The sequence below is a fragment of the Pongo abelii genome, chromosome 21 (assembly GCF_028885655.2).
Source record: "Pongo abelii isolate AG06213 chromosome 21, NHGRI_mPonAbe1-v2.0_pri, whole genome shotgun sequence".
Classification (NCBI taxonomy): Eukaryota; Metazoa; Chordata; class Mammalia; order Primates; family Hominidae; genus Pongo; species Pongo abelii.
This window is the reverse complement of record NC_072006.2, coordinates 46,431,466-46,452,576: the sequence shown is the minus strand read 5'-3', so window position 1 is coordinate 46,452,576 and position 21,111 is coordinate 46,431,466. Positions and strand designations below refer to the sequence as shown.

The window sequence follows — 21,111 nt, the reverse complement described above, 5'->3', positions numbered from 1 at the left end:
ACACTGAGCAGGGGCACAGGTCATATGAAGGAAGAAACCCGTGGAACAAAGAGGTGCTAATTACTAGTGCTGTGTTCTCATCATGAATTGGGGGTGGCTGTGGCAGGGATTCTGAAAGAGGCTGGTAAGTACTACAGCCCCTGCCCCAGAGAGAAGCACTTTACAGGTCTGAGTGCAGGGGAAAGATGCAATGAAAGGGTCCAAAGCTAGTTCTTACCCTTTGCTCTAAATTACAATAGAAAAGATGAAACCAACTGATGTGGTTTGGCTCTGTGTCCCCACCCAAATCTCATCTCAAATTGTAATCCCCATGTGTCAAGGGAGGGAATGGGTGGGAGGTGACTGGATCTTGGGGGGTGGTTTTCCCCCATGCTATTCTCATGATAGTGAAGGAGTTATTGTGAGATCTGTTGGTTCTAAAAGTCGCAGTTTTGGCCAGGCATGGTGGCTCACATCTGTAATCCCAGCACTTTGGGAGGCCAAGGTGGGTGGATCACTTGAGGTCAGGAATTTGAGAAAGCCTGACCAACATGATGAAACCCCATCACTACTAAAAATACAAAAATTAGCCGGGCCTGGTGGCCTGCACCTGTGGTTCCAGCTACTTGGGAGGCTGAGGCATGAAAATCGCTTGAACCTGGGAGGCGGGGGTTGTAGTGAGTTGAGATCATGCTGCTGCACTACAGCTTGGGTAACAGAGCAAGACTCTGTCTCAAAAAAAAAAAAAAAAAAAAAAAAGTGGCACTTTCCCTTGCACGCTCTCTCTCTCCTGCCACCATGTAAGATGTGCCTTGCTTCCCCTTTGCTTTCTGTCATGGTTGTAAGTTTCCTGAAGCCTCTCCAGCCATGCAGAACTATAAGTCAATTAAACTTCTTTTGTTTATAAATTACCCAGTCTCAGGTAGTGTCCTTACAGCAGTATGAGAATGGACTAATACACCAACCAAATAAAAAATTCTACCAACTAGCCAGATGCAGTAGCTAATGCCTGTAATCCCAGCACTTTGCGAGGCCAAGGCGGATGGATCACCTGAGGTCAGGAGTTCGAGACCAGCCTGGCCAACATGGCGAAACCCCATCTCTACTAAAAATACAAAAATGAGCTGGGTGTGGTGGCGCATGCCTGTAATTTGAGCTACTTGGGAGGCTGAGGTAGGAGAATTGCTTCTTGAACCCGGGAAGCGGAAGTTGCAGTGAGCCGAGATTGCACCACTGCACTCATAGCCTGGGAGACAGAGTGAGACTCCATCTCAAAAACAAAAAAACAAAAAACAAAAAAAAACTCTACCAACTGTATCGTTTCTTTAAATATACTCACTGTCCCTAAAACAGGAGCAAGATCATTCATTGTTTCACAATTGGTATGAAATTTATCATCTGCATTGGAGAAATAGGACCAAGATTAAAGAGAGGATAGGGTTGGGGTCACGTTCATTGTTTTTTAAATTGGCCTCTTGAGTCCTGCTTAAACTTCATTGAGTAAATTTTTGTCTCTTAACGTTTTTGTTTATAGTATCTTATAAAAAGTGTTGTACCTTGGAGAGAATCTTATTCCAATTTAGTTATAGCAGACATACATAAAAAACTTTATTTAAAAAAATACCTAAATTATTATGATATTTAACATAACAATGTTTCATGTTATATTTTCTGGACATTTGAGGTTTAGAGGCTTTTTCCCCATTCTTTCTTTTTATTAATGTGTTTTATTTTTTTGTAGAGAGGGTGTCACTATGTTGCCCAGGCTAGTCTTGAACTCCTGGCTTCAAGCAATCCTCCTGCCTCAGCTTCCCAAAGTGCTGGGATTACAGGCATGACCCATCACGACCTGCCTCCCTGTTCTTTTTTTGAAATAAATATACAATGGCATTTTAGCTTGTTGATATCTGCAAGCTTGTTAATATCCTGCTGAGTTTCGACTGGGTTTGCATTGAATCTGTAGATCAATTTGGTGAGAAGTGACCTCTTAACAATACTGAGTCTTCCAGCTTAGGAACATGTATATCTCTTCGTTTGATTGGATCTTCTTTGATTTCTTTCATCACCATTTTATAGTTTTTGTCATGTAGGTCCCATGTGTATTTTGGTGGATTTATATCTGAATGTTTCTTTTTTGGGTGCTACTGTAAATTGTACTATTTATGAAAATTCAGATTCTAATTATTCATTATAAATACACAGAAGTGAAACCGATTTTTGTATGTTGAAAATATATATATATATAACTTTTTTAAAAAGATAAGAAAATAGATATCTCAGATGGGGAAATAATTTCCTTACTCAAAAAAGGCTACTGCATGAACGATGTGTTAGGCTGACCCAGGCCAGGTGCTTAGCAGTGCCCAATATGTGCTACATGTGAGTTCTCATCTGCCTTGCCTTGTCATATTCTGTATTGCTCTAAAAGCCAGGCTCCATCCAATTAATGGTAGTTACAGGACTTAGAACCGTGTGATAGTTAAGATGTCAAGCCCTGGCCTCAGGCAGCCCCAGTTTTGGATCTTGGCCCTACCATACACTAGCTGTGCGATCTTCCGCATGTCTTTCACACCCTCTGGTCTTCTTTTTCCTACACTGCAAAATGGAGATAATACATGATAACATTGTAACTTGACCAGAGTCCAGTGCCTGGCACCCAGCAAGCACTCAGTAAGCATTAGCTATTCTCCTTCTTGTCTTTGTTGTTAAGTTATAAGGAGGAAGAGGCTAGGGAAGTCTAAAGAAGAACTCTCTAACAATGCTTATCTAACACTGGGTCAGGTTGAAAGGGAAGTGGTGAGCCTCCTATCACAGAAGAATGGACGACCCCCTATCTAGAAAGGCACAGGGGGAGTCAGGCTTCCCTGAGAGTTGCTCTATGTGTTGAGATTATAACACCCTTCATACCCCACATGGCGTTATAAGCAGAACTAGTTTCCAGGTCTCCCCAGTCCTCTCAGATACTTGACCCACAGACACAAAGCGTTTGAAGCAGTAGGCAGAAATAGTATCCCTGAAAAAACAAACACCAACCAGACTCATCTTTCCATCAGCGGCAGTTTATGATTGCACATTAAATTCAATTGCTTTTCTTTAGGAGGCTGGTGTAGGGACCCGTCATCTCTAACCCGGTGCCATCCATTCTAGCTTTCCCCAGGAGCACAGACAGACCAGCCGCCTTTCTAGTGTATACTAATTAATTTATCTCATGCTTGTGATTTTATGGCGCTGAAGTGCTGGAGCATTTCTGTTTATTCTTCTCCCTGCAAAGCACCTCACGTTGCATAAAGACCATGAATCTCCATTGCAAACACCGTCTGTCTTGAGCTGGAGAACAGCCCACCGGCTGTCTGTTGTCTTGCTGGCACTGCCTCTTACAGCCAAAGTAACACGTCCATTAATTTATCCTTAATGACATTTTGACATTCCAATCAGTTCATCAGATGTTTCTTTTGCAAGACTTGTCCCACACAGCCGGGCCAGGGTGCCAGGCCACTCTTGATGCATAATGCATGAGACAGTGCACCACTCAGTACCCTGTGACAGACAGATGCATCTGCTACTCTAAGACTGTATGTCCCCTAATAGCCCTGGCTCCCAGAGTGATTCACACCAATGCCTTCAGAGTTGTTTTCTTCTACGCTTCCAGCTTTCTGTGCTTGGGAGAAGCTGGTCAGTGCAAGGAGAGAGGCCTGGGGTCATAAACATACATGCAACAGTGCTAATAGGAGGGAAAGTAAGGGTAAATCAACCCCTTGCTATAGTCAGAGTTTAGAGAAGTGTTCATTCTAATTCAGGTGGAAGAAGGGCCTAGGGCAAACCTGACATCTTGAATCTTATCATTACTCTGCTACTACTTAGAAATTAGGATCATGAAGACACTCTGATAACAATAATGGATATCAAAGAAGAAAGGAAAATCATCCTTAATATCTTCAATCTAACACATGAGCCATCCACCCATAGATATACTTCCTCATCGTTATAATCACAATGTAGACACATTTTTGTTTTCTAGTATTTTTTTAACTTAATGTAATCCAGTTAGCATTTTTCCATGTCGTTACATGGTTTTCATTTTTAATGGCCCTCCATCATTTTAATGGCTGCATAATATTCCATCCAGGGGATGCACTATAATTTACTGAACCAGTTCCCTATTGTTAAACATTTACGGGGCTTTAACCGATCGTTTGTTATTAAAGAAAGGCAGCCAAGTTGGGTAAGGAGGAGAGCATGCTCTCAGCAGGCTCAAGAGCTGGGCTCAAATCCCACCTGTTCCCTTTACCTGTTTTATGAGTTTAGGATTAACCCTTCTGGGCCCTGAATTCCTAACCTATAAAACAAAAGAAATAATCACTACCTTGTTAGTGTTGTGAAAATCGGAGCTATGTTTAAAATACTAAGCACGTGGTAGTATCTGCTAAATGTTAAACTATTACATTTACCTAACTATGCCAGTAGTAGGGGCAATTCTGCCCACCCAAAAAGAAAACCATTTTGCAACGTCTAGAGACATTTTTATTGACATGCCTGGGAGTAGGGGGAACTACTGGCATCTAGAGGGTGGAAACCAAGGAGGATGCTACTAAGCATCCTACAGGGCACTAGGTAATTCCCCAACACATACGTAGCAAATAATTATCTGGCCCAAAATATCAACAGTGCTGAGGTTGAGAAATCTTGGCATACAGGAAGCTGTGTTTCCAGTGGTACCTACATGATACATGTATATTTTCCTTCTTATTATTTCCTTAGGATAAAATTCTAGAAAAATGGGAATTGTGGATTAAAGGATAGATGGTCTTATGCCCATCTACAGTTTTGGGGTGGAGTGGGGGATGGACGTAATGTTCTCTGTGTGTGTGTGTGTGTGTGTGTGTGTGTGTGTGTGTGTGTGTGTGTGTGTGTTTGAGACAGAGTCTCACTGTATCCCCCAGGCTGGAGTGCATTGGTGTGATCTCGGCTCACTCCAACCTCCCCGCCTCCCAGGTTTAAGCAATTCTCATGCCTCAGCCTCCCAAGTAGCTGGGATTACAGGCACCCTCCATCATGCCCGGCTAATTTTTGTATTTTAGTAGAGATGGGATTTCGCCATGTTGGCCAGGCTGGTCTCGAACTCCTGTCCTCAGGTGATCCACCCGCCTCAGCCTCCTAAAGTGCTGGGATTACAGGCATGAGCCACTGCGCCTGGCCTGGATGTAATGTTTGAGGTGACTGATGAAGAAAAGATGGAAGATAAATGGTATGTGATCCCCTGTGGGGCAGAGAATGGCATTCCATAGACCAGTAGTTCTCAAAATATAGAACCTAGCATCTCCTAGGAACTTGGAAATGAAAAGTTTTTGCACTCACCCCAGATTTACCAAATCAGAAACTGATGATGGAGACCAACAATGCCTGCTTAACAAGGTGATTCTGATGCACACTCAAGTCTGAGAATCATTGCCCTGCACTACCTGCAGAAGAAAGCCAACTTGTAGAATAGTAAGTAGGACCCTGCTTAAGTACAGAAATTTGGTGCAGAAATTGATGAAAAGGATCAAGTCGTAGACACGGGGAAGCTCAAATATGGGACAGTACAACAATAAAGGAATGGAAAGTGTCACTCAACTTATTCATTTATTCCATAAACATGTTTAAAGCTTTTACAACATTGTGGGAAGTGCTAAACTATGTGCCAAAGGAAATACAAATACAATATGCAAATATGTATATTTTGTACATTGATTATAATGAAAAGTGATGACAGAGGATAGGCAAATGACTGGGATACAAAACAGAAGCAAGGCCTACCCTATCAGGAAGAGATCAGAAAAGGCTTCCTGGAAGAAGTTATGATTTGAATGGGATTTGAAGGACTTGTGATCATCTCTTAATACGTTAATTCAACAGGTCTTTACAGGATACCTGCTTGTTCCAAAATCTATGTAAGGCCCTGGGGAACTGGTAGTGAACAAGGCCAACAGGTTGTTGTCCTTGTGGTTATAGTCTAGCAGGGCAATAGCCCTGTGAGTTAGCCATTCAGCAAGAAGGAGATATTTCTAGTTGGCAACTGAAGGTCTAAGATGGGGTCGGGGTGAGAGGAGGCAGTTGTGAGCTGGTGAGAGGGAGATCACCCTGGAGTCCTGGTTTGAGATCTGAGAAGAGGTGTGGGCATGTGAGTGTAGAACGGAGAAGGAGGTTCACTCAGCTATGGGGAAATAGCCATAGAGCCTCAGCAACCAGGAGACACTGCTTGGAAGTGGTTGCTTGGGATAAAGCTTGAAGAATTCATGGTCATCATCTATCCACATACAGGCTTTGTTGGGATATAGCAGACAGACCGAGGAGGAGCATCCAAAGGGTGAGGACTTCAGGAGACAGAGTTCAGCTCAGCCTCAGCTCAGCAAGGAATGGCCCTATATAGGGAGCTGCAGTCCTGTTAAAGAGCTGCCCATAGAGGTGATGCGTTTGGGTTGCTGGAATTCGCAGTTGGGGGCTGCATATCCACTGGCCAGGGATGCTGCAAGAAGTCTCCTAGCTAGGGTGGGAAAATGACTGGAAGGGCCTTTCCAGCCAGGGAATCCAAGATTCTACAACTTTTAATGATGTGAAACTGAAGGTCAAAGCATGAATGGGGAAGAGCATCTGCCCCACTGTCTGGTTTGGTTTCTGGTCATATGAGCAGGATATGGATAGAGCAAGATGAAACTACTGAGAGGAAAAATTAGTCACCTTGGTTCCCTAGAGTGCTCATCTTGGGAAGCAGACCAAACATAAAATTAAAAATTAAAGCAAGGAAAAAGTCATGCAGATTGCCGGGGCAAGGAAGAAAGATAAAAAAGAACTAGCATTTGTTGCATATCTTTATATGCCAAAGACCATGCTAGGGAACTGTCATCATTTATCATTTCTGATCATCACAGTAACTCTGCAGATTAGGGTATGTTAAATTCTATTCTATAGATGAGGAAATTGAGTCATAGAAATGGAGACTTGATCATGATTACACCACTGTTTGGAGCCAAGTCAGTCCAGGGCCAGAGCCCATGGTATTTCTGCAACACCAAGAACAGAGGGGTCATCTCCCCAACCCAGGGGTTCAGAGCTCAGACAGCATTCATTCAGGGAAGCTCCCATTGTCTGAACCATGAATTCTGGTCACACTCTGCTTTGAAGCACTTTTTTCCTTCTTATCACCTATTATGTAACAAATGCTTATGTAGAGCTTATTTGGTAGGTGACAGATCCCAGTTAAGTACTTTCATAATTATAAGTTAGTATCTACCTCAAAGCATTGCTAAGAGAATTCATTATAATTATCCCTATTTGACAGAAGAGAAAACTGAGTTATAGGGAGGTTTAGTAATTGCCCAAGACTATACACCTAATAAAATCATGGAGCCAGGATTTCAGTCTAGGCACTGTGGCTCCAAAGTCAATGCTGTTCCTAGGCTCTGCTTTAGGGCCCAGGGGCCAGTGTGGCCATGTACCCAGAGGGAGGAGGGCCTCACCTGTGTTTCAGGCCTTCTGCTGCTCTGATTTCACTGCTGGGTGCAGAGAGTGGTCCAACAGGGTCTGACTATTGCCTAAGTGGAAAGAGTGTGATTGGTAGGAGAACCCATCCAGACCAGAGAGGTAGTCACAGGCAGAATAAAGAAGCAGAGATAGACAGGTAGAGGCACAGATATGGACAGCAAGACAGCAAAGGAATGGAAGTAAAAGACCAAGTCCTTTGGCCTTTCAAATTGTCGTGACATCTGTTGCTGCTGCTGTTGCTGTTGCTGCTGCTGTTGCTTCTGTAACTTTGCCATGCTGGGGGATTCACAAGCCCTAGATGAGGGTGATGGGACAGGAGGGAAAGGACCCACCAGCTATGCCCCAGAATTGCTACCCAACAGAGGCAGTGAGCAGACAGGATGCTCATTGCCTGCAGGACATGAGTGGTTGTGAGTGAGTTTTCTGGCCGCAGGTGTCTATGCATATGTGTGCATATGTGTGAGTGTGTGTTTGCCTGGGGAGAAAGGGAGGCAGCTGAGAAAGCTTTAGGACAAGGGGAGATATGTGGTGGCTTTTTGCCTAAGCGTGACATAACAGGGAATCTTAGAGAACATTTAGAAGCCTGACTGCCAGGGTTTGAATCCTAGCTCTGCCTCTGAAAGCCTGGGTGGCTTTCCATGGGTTACTTCAACTCTCTCTGCCTCAATTCTTTTATCTGTAAAATGGAACTAATAATACTCCTGGCCTCACAGTATTGTAGCAGAATTAAAGAACTTAATACCCTGTTTATAAAGGCCTTGAATAGTGGCTGGCATGGAATAAGTACTCTATAATGTTTATTAAACAAATAACATTAATTTAGGACTTATTATGGTCATTTTATTAGTTTCCTCAGGCTACTGTACGAATGTCTCACAAACTAGATGACTTAACCAAAGTTTGTTCTCTCATAATTTTAGAAGCTATAAATCCAAAATCAAGGTGTTGGAGTGGTCAGGCTCCCTCTGAGACTCTAAGTAGAATGGTGCCATGCCTCTTCCTGGCAGCTGGTGGTGCCCACCAGTCCTCCGTGTTCCTTGGCTTATGGCTCATCACTCCCATCTCCACCTTTATTGTCACGTGGCATTCTTCCAGTGTACTTCTGTCCAAATTTCCCTCTCCTTGTAAGGACATCAGTCATCTGGGAATCAGAGCCACCCTAGTGACCTCATTTTAACTTGATTACATCTGCAAAGACCCTATTTCCAAATAAGGTAACATTGACAGGTACTATGGATTAGGACTTCAACGTATCTTTTGCGGCCAGAGAGTGGGTGAGTGGAACACAGTTCAATCCATAACAATCATTTTAAAAGCATCAGTTGTTGCCATGATTCTTAGATGCCAACTCCCCCCCATAGTGAAATCAATACACAGAGAGGGGAAAGGGAGTGTTCATGGCAACTCAATGAGATATTTGAGATCTGGACCCGGCACCCGGGTCTCCTACCTTCTAGTGTTCCATTTTCAAGAGTGAAACTTTACTAATTCAACCTGCTGAAGAGTGGGCCCACCTACTTCGGTGGTTCTCAAACTTTGGCATGCAGTAGAATTGCATGGAGGGCTTATTGATCACCTAGAGTTTCTGATTCAGTAGGTCAGGGCAGGGCCAGTGAAGTTGCGTTACTAATACATCCCCAGGTGAAGCGGATGCTGTTGGTCCAGGGAAACCACACTTGGAGAACAGCTGTTCCGCATCGGTGGTGCTCAAGCTTAGTGGCACATTATAATCACCTGGAAAGCTTCTGCATGCCCAGATGCCCAGGCTGCACCCCAGAGCAATTAAATTAGAATCTCACTGGTAATTTTTAAAGCTCCCCAAATGATTTGCTCAGCCAAAGCTGAAAAGCATGGCTCTAGACTGCATCAATGGAGGTTTTTAAAGAAAAGCCATTATTCAGGGCAGCCACTTCAAAGTATTCACATTTAATAAATAATGAGGTTATTTAAACTAACATGGATTTTTTTGTATTTAAAATATGATCACACCAGAGAGCATTTATTGAATGCTTACTGTGTGCATACCTTGGGCAAAGTGGTTTACCAGCAACATACCATTCCATCCTCCCAACAGTCTTACGGGGGAAGTACTACTCTAATCCGTGTTTTGCAGGCAGGAGGAAACTGGCATGCAGAGGGCTCAGTAACTTGCAAGAGCTCGCACAGCTAGTCTGACATGGAGCCAGATTTTGATGCCAGGCTGTCTGGCACCAAAGCCAGTCTATTAACTGCTATGCAGTCCTGCCTCCTGATATGAGGGAAAACAGTCCATTCTCCTTTAAATGCGACACACATCCATATCCCTATTTACACTATTGATTCTTATGTGATGTAGCTCAGCCTTTGCCTCAATTACAGTAATTCTGAGTCAGTGGGGGCATAGATGAATAAAGTTTTGCTGCATTTGTAAGACACTGGAATCATGCGTACCACAGACTGAATTTGCCCTTCTAATCTGGAAGGGCAAATCCCTAGAAGAAGCATGGCAGAATGTGGAGCAGGTGTCCACATTCCTGAGCTGGCAGGCAGAAAGCAGGGCTTGCATCCTACACACTGTGCATCTTAGCTAAGGGACTACTCTGTCCGGGCCTCAGTGTCTTGTCTGTGAAATGAGAAGATGCTGCAGTTCCCTTACAGTTGCGATGTGTAGCTTTAAGCTGAGACCTAGTCACGCCAGCAGAGCATCCTGGATTCAAAGAGGACAATGCCAGCTTTTAGTAGAAGCAGGGCTTGACTTGTGTATTTTTTTTTTTTTTTTTTGGTCCACTTCCTATGGCTGAGATCTCTGACTCCAGGATTTCAGTCTTCATGGTTTCCCAGGAAAGTTTGTCTGGAGATTGCAATGGAGGATGGCCCAGAGGAGGAGCCCTATGGGGAAGAGGAAGAGTGCCTGATTAGTGTCTCCCCAGGAGAGTGGGCATGGCCTCCACATCCAGGGAAAAACTCTAGGTGGAGCCCTGTAGACTCCTGCCCCCACCAGTTGGCTGGGTGGTCCTGTTCCTAGCCCAGAAGAGAGTCAAGGGTTTTGCAGAGTCCAAATCCTGGGATCCTCCACCACCTCTTTTCTAAGTGGTTTCCCAGTCTCTACTTGAACTTCTCCAATAGCGGGGAGCTCAGTACTTGCAAAAGCCAAACAGGGCAGGATTCCTGTCTTGTTTTTCATATCATCATCTCCTTCCTTGTAACAGCCACAGATTCAAAGTACTTGCTCATTAACTGTTTGTCCAACAAATTAATGAGCAAAAAGGAGGGAACTTCTAACTTTGGGAAGGAGGCAAAGACTTCTAAGAGTAGGGGACATTTGAGTTGGGCCTTAAAAGGTGAAGAGAAGGTTGCTAAACCAGAAAAATTGGGGAGGGGAATTCAGGCGTTAGGTGCTTCCAAAAGAGACCTAAGCAGTTCTACTTTGCTAGAAATTCCTTTGTTGTGCCATGTTGGTGTGCTGCACCCATTAACTTGTCATTTAACATTAGGTATATCTCCTAATGCTATCCCTCCCCACTCCCCCCACCCCAGAACAGACCAACATGGCGCATGTATACATATGTAACAAACCTGCACGTTGTGCACATGTACCCTAAAACTTAAAGTATAATAAAAAAAAAAGAAAAGGAAAAAGAAATTCCTTCGTTGTATCAAGCCAACCTGGTCCTCATTCTGCCCCTGGGACCATAGAGACCCAACCATCAGATGCATGAAGAGAACGTTACTTTGTATTCCCTCTCTGTGAGAAATGTCCCTGGATGTTTCATGCACTCCTCCTCTCATAGCATGATTTCCACACTTTTAACAGCTCTTCTTTCCTCTCCTGTGAGCCATTCTACCTGCCAGTATCCCTTGTAAAGAGTGGCACTCAGAACAAATCACAGGACTCATGGTCCATCCTGGGCACATCCCCTGCCACCTACCCCTCACTCAGCTAACAAGCGAAGGTCAGAGAGAGCTCAAAGTGATCCGTTAGAAGGAAAAATGCCAAGAGCTATGGCCGCGTCACCTCGTCCTCACCTGTCAGAAGCAGTAAACTTTGGATTGCTGTGTCTTAAAACAGTCTTCAGCTTTGGAAATGTTCCTGCAAAGGAATAAACAGGCTTATGCATACTCTCTTTTTATCAGCTTTTGGTACCCCCTGCTGGCGAAATTGTGTGACCCAGTTGGCAAAAATCTCAGAGCAACTAGAGAAAAAAATCCTCAGTTCAGAAAGTCATAAGTACTTGAGTTTTGAAGGCTCTGAGAATTCCATGAATTATATGATCATCCCAGGAGTCATGTGACTATTGCATGAGATTTTTTTTTTTTCTTCTTCAACATGCTATAGCTGCAGCTATTTTGTGGGCTCTGCGGGGGAAATCTCTGACTTCCATGAACATTTTGTTAATTCTGCAAACATTCCAAGAAGGAAATGCTAAGTTACCGCCCAAAATATTTCTAGTTACGAATATTCCAGGTCACCAGCTAATTTTATGCAGGCGTTTCCTTCTCTTTCTTTGCACGTATCTACTTTTAAAGTGGTTGTAATTTATGTTCAGAGTAAGAGGACTATCTTTTCTACACTTCAAATTGCAGACTTTTAAGTATAAATTTGTGCAACAAATTTATTGAGCCATGTGCCAGACACTCAGCAAGAAATTGGAGTAGGTGCAAAGAGTCAAAAGCCCTTCTCCCAAGAGGTTCTTGTCGTAGTAGGTGAACGAGTTGAATCACTGCAATTTGACTCAACAAGTACATAGCTAACATGGCACCAAAACCCTCCCTGATCTGCTGCCAGGGTTCAAACCAGGTTCTAGCTCTTACATAGCAACAGGTATTTCTTCTTGGTGTTCATCATCTTTGTGATTTTTGTTTCTGTATTTATCTTTTTAATGCCCGTCTTTGCCATTAGTCTTCATGTTCCATGAAGATTAAGGTCAAGAAGACATGATCCTCTAGTATTTAGCAGAGACTCATACATGTACATGTTCAATGGATGAGTCAAGCAAGAGGAGAAAATTATAATTCTATGTAGAAGAGCAGGGAGAAGCCTCAGAGGTGATGTGACACTTACATTGAGCCTTAGAGGACAAAGAGGAGGTGACCAGTGGAGAAGAAGAGGGACACATCAAGGAATATGGAGTATTGAGAAATAGTGTGGTGGGAGGAGGTAGTTGATGTTTTCTGAAAGGGGAGGATAAGGTTATGTGCAGAGAATAAGACTGAGTTGAAGCCCGGTCCTTAGTTTAAGGGTCTTGTTTGCCCTATTCACAGATTTGGGTTTCTCTTTTGTTGAGAGAAAAAAATAATGAGGTAGTAAATTAAATTATTTGGCTATGGAGATGAATGTCAATTTTTCTGTGTTACTGAGAGGTCTTTTTGACACTTAAATTCAGAATTCTGAAAGAATAGATATAGATCCCCAAACTGTGGTTTTGTGTTTTATTTCCTTCCACAAATACCCCCTCCATTTCCACCTTGTAGCTGTCCTTGCCAATTGCCAAAACATCTATCCATACATTAAAATGATTATATAACATTATTATCACCATGAACATACAGAGTCAGCCATCAGCTTTAAATACTAAGGATGTAATATATCTGATATTTTTACAATTCAGTTAGCTTTCCAATTTTTAAATATGTGTTTTTGGGGATACTTAGTTTTTCTTTTTTTAATACAGGTGTTCAGAGCTACCCAAACATTTCTATAAAGTACCATTTTTCATAAAAGCAGCAAGGCTTTTATTATTATGATGATTCCTTTGAAAACCAATGATCTGTGCCTAAGACAACCCTTTCCATATTACTTTACCCTGAATGGAATGAGATTGGTTGAGAGTTCTGCCCCCAAGGAAATATCAAAGCCTCCGAAACATACTCATTTATAGTTTTAAAGTTAACTCTCTTATCAGATTTCCTTTTATTTCCTGCTGGGGCAATGTGAGCAGAGCTCAGATAGAAGCAAAGAATCTGCTATATATCTTTTCAAATTTATGATTAAGAAGGTCACATATACATTTTTAAACATACTCCTTTTTGATAATAAATGAAGAATAAAATTTTGAAATGTCATCAGCAGCAGAAGTGCTCATTTTTCCTTCGTTGGCATTCCCCCACCCCTGTCTAATTGTCTGACCGATCCAATGCTTCATTTCTTGTTGTATATCTGCCTGGAATCGTTTTACTGGTAGAACAGTATGCCTGTGGCCAAAACATTATAATGAAGAGATGCATTCCTCTTCCTGAGTGCCTTTCTCTCCCCGAGCCAACTTAAAAAAATTAGTGAATGAAGAATTCCATTTTAGGCTACATATGTCTTCAAATTATGGCCAAAACGAGGAGTATAAAGAAACTTTTCTCGGCCGGGCATGGTGGCTCACACCTGTAATCCTAGCACTTTGGGAGGCCAATGCAGGCGGATTGCCTGAGCTCAGGAGTTCAAGACCACCCTGGGCAATATGGTAAAATGCCATCTCTACTAAAATACAAAAAATTAGCTAGATGCGGTGGCAGACACCTGTAGTCCCAGCTACTCTGGAGGCTGAGGCATGAGAATTACTTGAGCCTGGGAGGCAGAGGCTGCAGTGAGCTGAGATCGCACCACTGCACTCCAGTGTAGGCAACAGAATAAGACACTGTAAAAAAAAAAAAAAAAAAAAAAAAAAAGACACACACACACACGCAACTTTTCTCTTCTTGGTTGGATTCCTGGATCCAGTTCCCCTCTCCACCTTTCTCTACTGTGCTCTCTGCTTCCAGAGTGCATTCTGTATGAAGTCTGTCAAAAAGATCACTTGCCACTTCTGACTTGTTGGGTTCAGCTAGTGAGAACTGCCACAGGGGACCAGAGGAAGGGCATAAGGTGTAGTCAGGGCATTTTTTTTTTTTCCCTCTGGTTCTCTCCCTGTGAGGTTGTCTATGACTGGCTGGGCCTTTCAAGAGAAAGCCGTTGCTTCTGTTCAGGGTGCCTCCTCTTCACAGCTCTCCTCTTTGGGGCTCTGGTTACTGCTTCCTCTATTTGTTCCTCTGGTCCCATAGGTAATAAACAGCTCTCCTATTGATGCAGTAGTATATTGTGGGTCCTATACACTTGTCACCTTTATCAGCAGACCTTTTATAAATAAACGTTCCTCAAATTGTCCTCATTTGAGTATGCCATCTGTCATTCTTCTGTGAAGTCTACACCTAGGTCATGAGATTCATGTTTCAAGGAGGATGCTATCAAACTGGAATTTGTCCTATGTGAACTCCTCTAAAATGCTTCTAAGCTGAGGTTTGGGTTTTTCTTTTCTTTTCTGTTTTTTGTTTGTTTGTTTGTTTGACAGAGTCTCACTCTGTCACCCAGACTGGAGTGCAGAGGCGTGATCTCGGCTCACTGCAGCCTCCGCCTCCTGGGCTCAAGTGATCTTCCCACCTCAGCCTGCTGAGTAGCACAGGTGTGCACCACCACACCTGGCTAATTTTTGTAGAGATGGGGTTTCACCATGTTGCCCAAGCTGGTCTCAATTCCTGGGCTCAAGTGATCTGCCCAGCTCAGCCTCCCAGCGTGCTGGGATTACAGGCATGAGCCACTGTTCCCAGCCTAAGTTGAGGTTTATCCTTTTCTTTTATACTTCCTCTGGCAGGGAGATTGTTACCTCTTGAAACTATCTGTTTCATGATCAGTGGGGCTCAACCTTGGAAAATTATTCCCTGTATTGCACTGGATTTGACCTCTCTGAGACATCCCGTTTTGTGTGTTGCGACAGGAACGACCAAAATTGAATTTGACGCCTACTCCTGTGAAGGATGGAGTAAGAGACTTGGAAAAATTGACTCTGAAGATATCTGATGTTTAACCTATAGCCTTTCATGTGATAGGACTATAACAGCTATATTTCGATGCATATATGTTGGAAAAAGAGGGACCATGTTCACTTTTTAGAAATATTTGAATAACTCTTACATGCAAGAGGAGTTAGTCATATTTTTGTATCTCTAATGATATATCTGAGACCTATCCAGTTAAAATTTAAAGGACATAGATTTTAAATCCACAGAAAAGAACTTTTTAACCTTTTAGTTCCTCAGTGAGGTCAAAGTCTACATCATTTGAAAGAATTCAGGGAGAGATGGGATCCCACAGTGGGGCTGTTGGGGAGGGAATTCCAACATTGGAATATAGTTGGATCCACTGGCAATAGTAGAAAACACAAGAATAGCAACTGCTAGGCGTCGAGTGTCCACTATGTGCGAGGCACTGTGCTCTGTGTATTTTATGCATTGTCTCATTTAATCCTCACAACCCTATAAGGTTGGTCCTGTCATCTGCCACAGTATACAGAAGAATAGTTCAGGATTTAGAGTAAGAAATTTGCCCTGGGTCTTGCAGCTAGTTGGCAGGCAGCAGAGGTAAGCTATGAACCTGAGTCTGTCTGACACCAAAGCTGATGTTTTTAACCTCCAGTGGTTTGTGTCAGAATAACTTGGGGAACTTGATGGCCATATAGATTTCTAGATCCTGTCCTACTTCAGTGATCCTGAGCCTCTGTGTGTGTGTGTGTATTTTTTTTTTGACTCTTCAGGTGATTCAGATTTACACTAAAGTTTGAGAAGCACTGCTCTACACTATTATTATCGTAATAGTTATATTATGATAATATCCATCTGGTTCTGAGGGTCTTTTATTCCCGTGGGAATAAGGTTGCATCAATTCAGCTGTAAATTTCCTTCTTTTGAGCTATGAAACTAACCTGCACACTCATCCACCTCCAACCACCAGCCCCTGCTTCACTCTACTATTATTTGGTAGGTTTTTGATGAGCTCAGTTCCTGAGAAAGACAAGCCTCCATTTTTAATCTCATTCAGAGCCACAGAAACAGAAAGGCCAGTCTAACCACTTCCTCCCTCTGAAAGGAGACTTAGGGAAAGGAATACAAATCTTGTTGATTTCCTCTGAAAGGAGAGTGGGGGAAGCATTGTACAAGTCTCATTGATTTCCCATTTTAGGCTCAAACATAGAACACATGCATTGTCAGGGGTGAGGCAGCAGCGTGAGTCTCATATTTCTGAGTAAACGGAAACCATTCATGGTTGGTTCTGCCTTGATTCTTTTTCTGGAGAATGAACCAGATTTGGTGGTTGAGGATGAGGATTGGGGAAGAACAATCTACCCAATGCTTTAATGCAACTGGCACCATCTGACTGTGGTTTTTTTCCCCTTGCACATGTCCCAAAGGAAGCTGGCCAAGAAGCAGAAGGAGACCCAGAGTGGAGCCCAGAGGGAAATGGGGCCTGTGGCCTCTGCCGACAAACCCACCACCAAGCTCAGCGCTAGCCGCAATGATGAAGGCTTCTCTTCTAGTTCTCAGGACATCAATGGATTCAGTAAGTAGAGCCAACAAAGGGGAAGGGGACATCCATGGTCCAGCTCGGCCCTAGTACTTCTGCTGTGAACCCCACACATTGATCAGGTGCTGCCAGGCATAGGGTATGGATGCTTCCCTAAGATGGACTGGGATGAAGGTTCTCCCTGACAAAGACTTGGGGCAGTTCATCCTAAGGTGAAATGGAATATTTAAAAAATCTTCCCCAAATCAGATGGAAATGGGAGCAAGTCATCCTAACTGCTTGTGGACATAAATAGAGACAGGTTAAAAATAATAGCAGTAAAAAAGAAGGAGGAGGAGGATGGTTATGTCCTTAAGGAGAAAAATATGCCACACTGAATTGAGTGGCTTAAGATTTTCAAATCTGTGTTTCATATACACCACATAAGGTAGGTGAGTCACAGATTATGACTGTCTCCACTCTGAGTGCTTAGGAAACTGAGGCTCAGAGATGCAACTTATCTAAAATACAATGGCTGATGAGTTACATATTTAGATTGGAAGCCACATCCCTCAAACATTTGCCAGTTCCGCCACAGCCAGTGTTCCAAGTAGCGTTAGTCAAGGGCACCTGAGTCCTTGTTCAGAGTTAATAAAGGATCCCAAGACTTGGGTGGTTAAGATACCAGGGTTAACCCTTATCCTAAGGAGAACTCCAAGACTGCCAACATCTAAGGCTTCCTTGTGGACAGACTTGCTTCTGTTCTTACAGCCATTCTATCAGCCAGTTAACAGACTAGATTTCCCAGCCTCTTCCCCAAATTGGGTAATGCAAGAAGTCTCAAAGAATCTGTACATACACAGATGTCCTCCACATACCATGTAAGCTACAAATGGAAGAAACTCCATTTTGTAAAAAATCACTCAAGATATGATCAGTTTGGGATAATGGGGATCTATGAGAGGATAAAGAAAGAAAGAAAAAATTTATCCCCTTCTGTAATGTAGACACTGTCTCTCATCCTCACCATAGTCCTGTAAGATCCTTAGTATTATTGTTCCCATTTTATAGGTAACGTATGCAATGCTAAGTGTGTTTGGCCAGCCGTTCCAGAGCCACACAGCTTGTTTTTAATGGATCCAGATCTGAGAGTAACTCAGGTCCATGATTCCTAAGCTCCAGTGCAGCACAGAACCCACCTGGGGAGGTTTTCAACACATCCATATCTGGGCTCCACACCTTATCTCCTGAATCAAAATCTCCTGGGGGATGACAGGTGGGGCCCAACTGAGGGATATAGATTTTGTAAGTCATTCAGAGTTCTCATAGGCACCCAGATTTAGAATACAGCACTTGGATGGAGGCAATTGCTATGCTCAGGCACTGATGTACTGTCTTTGGGAAGAGATTAGTTTAAACTACAAAAATGTTGAGAAGACAACAAAATGAATACCCATATACCCTTTACCTAGATTCACCAATTGCTACCATTTTGCAACATTTGCACTTTTGCACTTGGCTGTACTCACCCTCTCTCTCTTTTTCCCCTTATCCATGTTTTTTTTTTTCAAAATTTTCTGAATCATTTAGAAGTAAGTTGCAGACATCATGACACTCTACCTCCAGAGAACTCAGCATGTGTTTCCTAAGAACTAGGACACCTCTTCAACATTACCACAATAAAGTATAACCTTACTTCAGTGATCTAATATACCAGATCATAGTCAAATTGCCTCAATGTCCTCCAAATGTTCTCTATTGCTTATTTGTTTGTTATTTTAATCTAGGATCCAATCAGAGTGCTCACATTGTATTTGGTTTTTAGGTGTCTTTATCCTCTTTGATCTAGTACAGCCCTCTCAACTTTATTTTTTCTTTCAGGATACTGACTTTTTTTTTTTTTTTTTTTTTTTTTTTTTGACAGAGTCTCACTCCATCGCCCAGGAGGGAGTGCAGTGGCGCGATCTCTGCTCACTGCAAGCTCCGCCTCCTGGGTTCACTGCATTCTCCTGCCTCAGCCTCCCAAGTAGCTGGGAATACAGGCACCCGCCACCACGCCTGGCTAATTTTTTGTATTTTTTTAGTCGAGACGGGGTTTCACCGTGTTTGCCAGGATGGTCTCGATCTCCTGACCTCGTGATCCACCCGCCTCGGCCTCCCAAAGTGCTGCGATTACGGGCGTGAGCCACCGCACCCGGTCTTGACATTTTTTTAAAGTCTAGGGCTGTCATCCTGCAGAGTGTTCCACAATCCAGATTTGTCTAATTTTTTTCATCATGATAACATTCAGGTTAAACATTTTGGCAAAAATATGACATAGCTGATATGACGTACTTCCCTTTACATCCTATTAATGGACATATCATACTGCTTTGCACGTTACCAGTGATGGTAAGTTTGAGTTCTTCTTAAGGTTAGGTAATGGCTTTTAAAGACAAAGTCTAATGGCACATACTGATTATGAGCAAATATTTAACATCTGTTCTTCTTAGGGATCAGAGCAAATTTGCGGTTTGCCTAACCATGAAGCCAGTCCTTTTTTTTCCATGTTCAATCCAGATAAATCACTGAGACTCATACATTTCCTAGAAGCAGGGAAATTGGTTGTTGACATGGACCAGGGTTGACAAGAAAATGGGCTTGATTTTTCCTTAAAAGAGAGGAACATCCTAGCTATAATTTTGCATCTGTAAACCAACCTCTGTTGCAAAATTACAAGTAGCTAGGAGGAATAAGTTCTAATGTTCTGTTGTACTGTAGGGTGACTATAATGAACAACAGTTTATTGTATATTTTCAAATAGCTAAAGCAGTGGATTTTGAATGTTTCTAACACAAAGGAATGATAAATTTAGAGGTGATTAATATATTAATTACCCTGATTATTATACATTATATACATGTATCACACTATACCCCATAAATATGTATATAATTAGTGTCAATTAATGATAATAGAAAAAAAGGGAAAGGCTCATCAGGAGCTCACTGAGTCTCTGGCTATGCTAAGTTGTCACTGGATTCCCTGCTTTCGGCCCTGGGGCAGAGAAGTTCATTTGCAAGTTTATCTGATTGAAAATACTGGCCAAGTAATACCAATTCATCCTTTTCTGTCCAGTCCAGCCTCTTGTGCACTTTTTTCCGTTTATAAAAGTACCTTGGGAGGACTCTCAAAAGCAAAATGATTATGGCCAAAAATTCTTGACAATCATTGTGACCCTGAAATTTTAGATATTGGTTCTCAATCTTTCTGATCTCAAATGCAAACCTGGGTAATACTGATTTCTTATGTTTCAAAGGAGAACATTGTCACTGTTTGCTATGGGCCAAAACTTAGTCCCTTAAGATGGAAAACACCCAAGACTGAAATAGTTTAACTTACCATAAAGGAAGAGGAGAAATATCCAATGAAATCTAATTAGATGTTTTAAAGGCCAGGGACAAACTTTCCAAATGATTGAGGTGTGTATGTATGTGTGTGCATATGTGTTTTATATTTACACAGACACGTAAATATACACAGAGATGTATAAACCTACACAGTCATATATACACAAATATACATATATGACTGTATGTATGCATTCATTATAACAATATTGCTTTCTAAAAGATTTAAATAATGATTGACTTATTATACTCAATTATTAGAAAACTCTGCATTAGTCTGAATCACTGAATACGTTAGGACTCTCTATGCATCTGACGTCCTCAGGCTACAGCTGCAAAAACACTCTCAGGATCTTTTGACTGCCCTAGAATGCTTCAGGTACCTTTTAAAATGCCCTGTGGAACCACTGGGATGAGATTTGAGGGGGAAAAATGTAAGTAATGCTTACACTGGAGATGAGAAATTGCTTCTGAAATCACCCTGATGTATGTAGAATTGAATCTGTTTTTGTGGCATTAGGGAAGTGACTGGCTTCTGAATCGGTGTCTTTAGGAGTCCCTGAGATTATGTACAAATGTTGAGGCAGCATCGAGAGGCAGGGCACAGAATAGTTGTTACATTGCAAAAGATTACGGAAGAACGTGCCTTGAGCAATTATTTCATTATTGACCAGGTAGGCCCTTGCCTAATTCAAATTCTACCTGTCCCTGCATAGGTTTATTTTCTGGGGTTTTCTTTTTTCTTTTTTTTTTTATTATACTTTAAGTTTTAGGGTACATGTGCACAACGTGCAGGTTAGTTACATATGTATACATGTGCCATGTTGGTGTGCTGCACCCAGTAACTCATCATTTAACATTAGGTATATCTCCAAATGCTATCCCTCCCCCGTCCCCCACCCCACAACAGGCCCCGGTGTGTGATGTTTCCCTTCCTGTGTC

General features: G+C 42.4%; 1 protein-coding gene across 6 annotated transcripts in view; it reads left to right on the top strand.

Moving 5' to 3' along the window:
- Positions 1 to 21,111, top strand: part of PTPRT (protein tyrosine phosphatase receptor type T) — a 1,130,568-nt gene that overhangs the window by 986,538 nt on the left and 122,919 nt on the right. For all 6 annotated transcript variants that reach the window (XM_024238852.2, XM_063720525.1, XM_054542313.1 and 3 more), the window contains one exon: positions 16,689 to 16,837. In XM_024238852.2, coding sequence (XP_024094620.2) covers positions 16,689 to 16,837 — 149 coding nt within the window. The remainder of the gene's footprint in view (positions 1 to 16,688; positions 16,838 to 21,111) is intronic.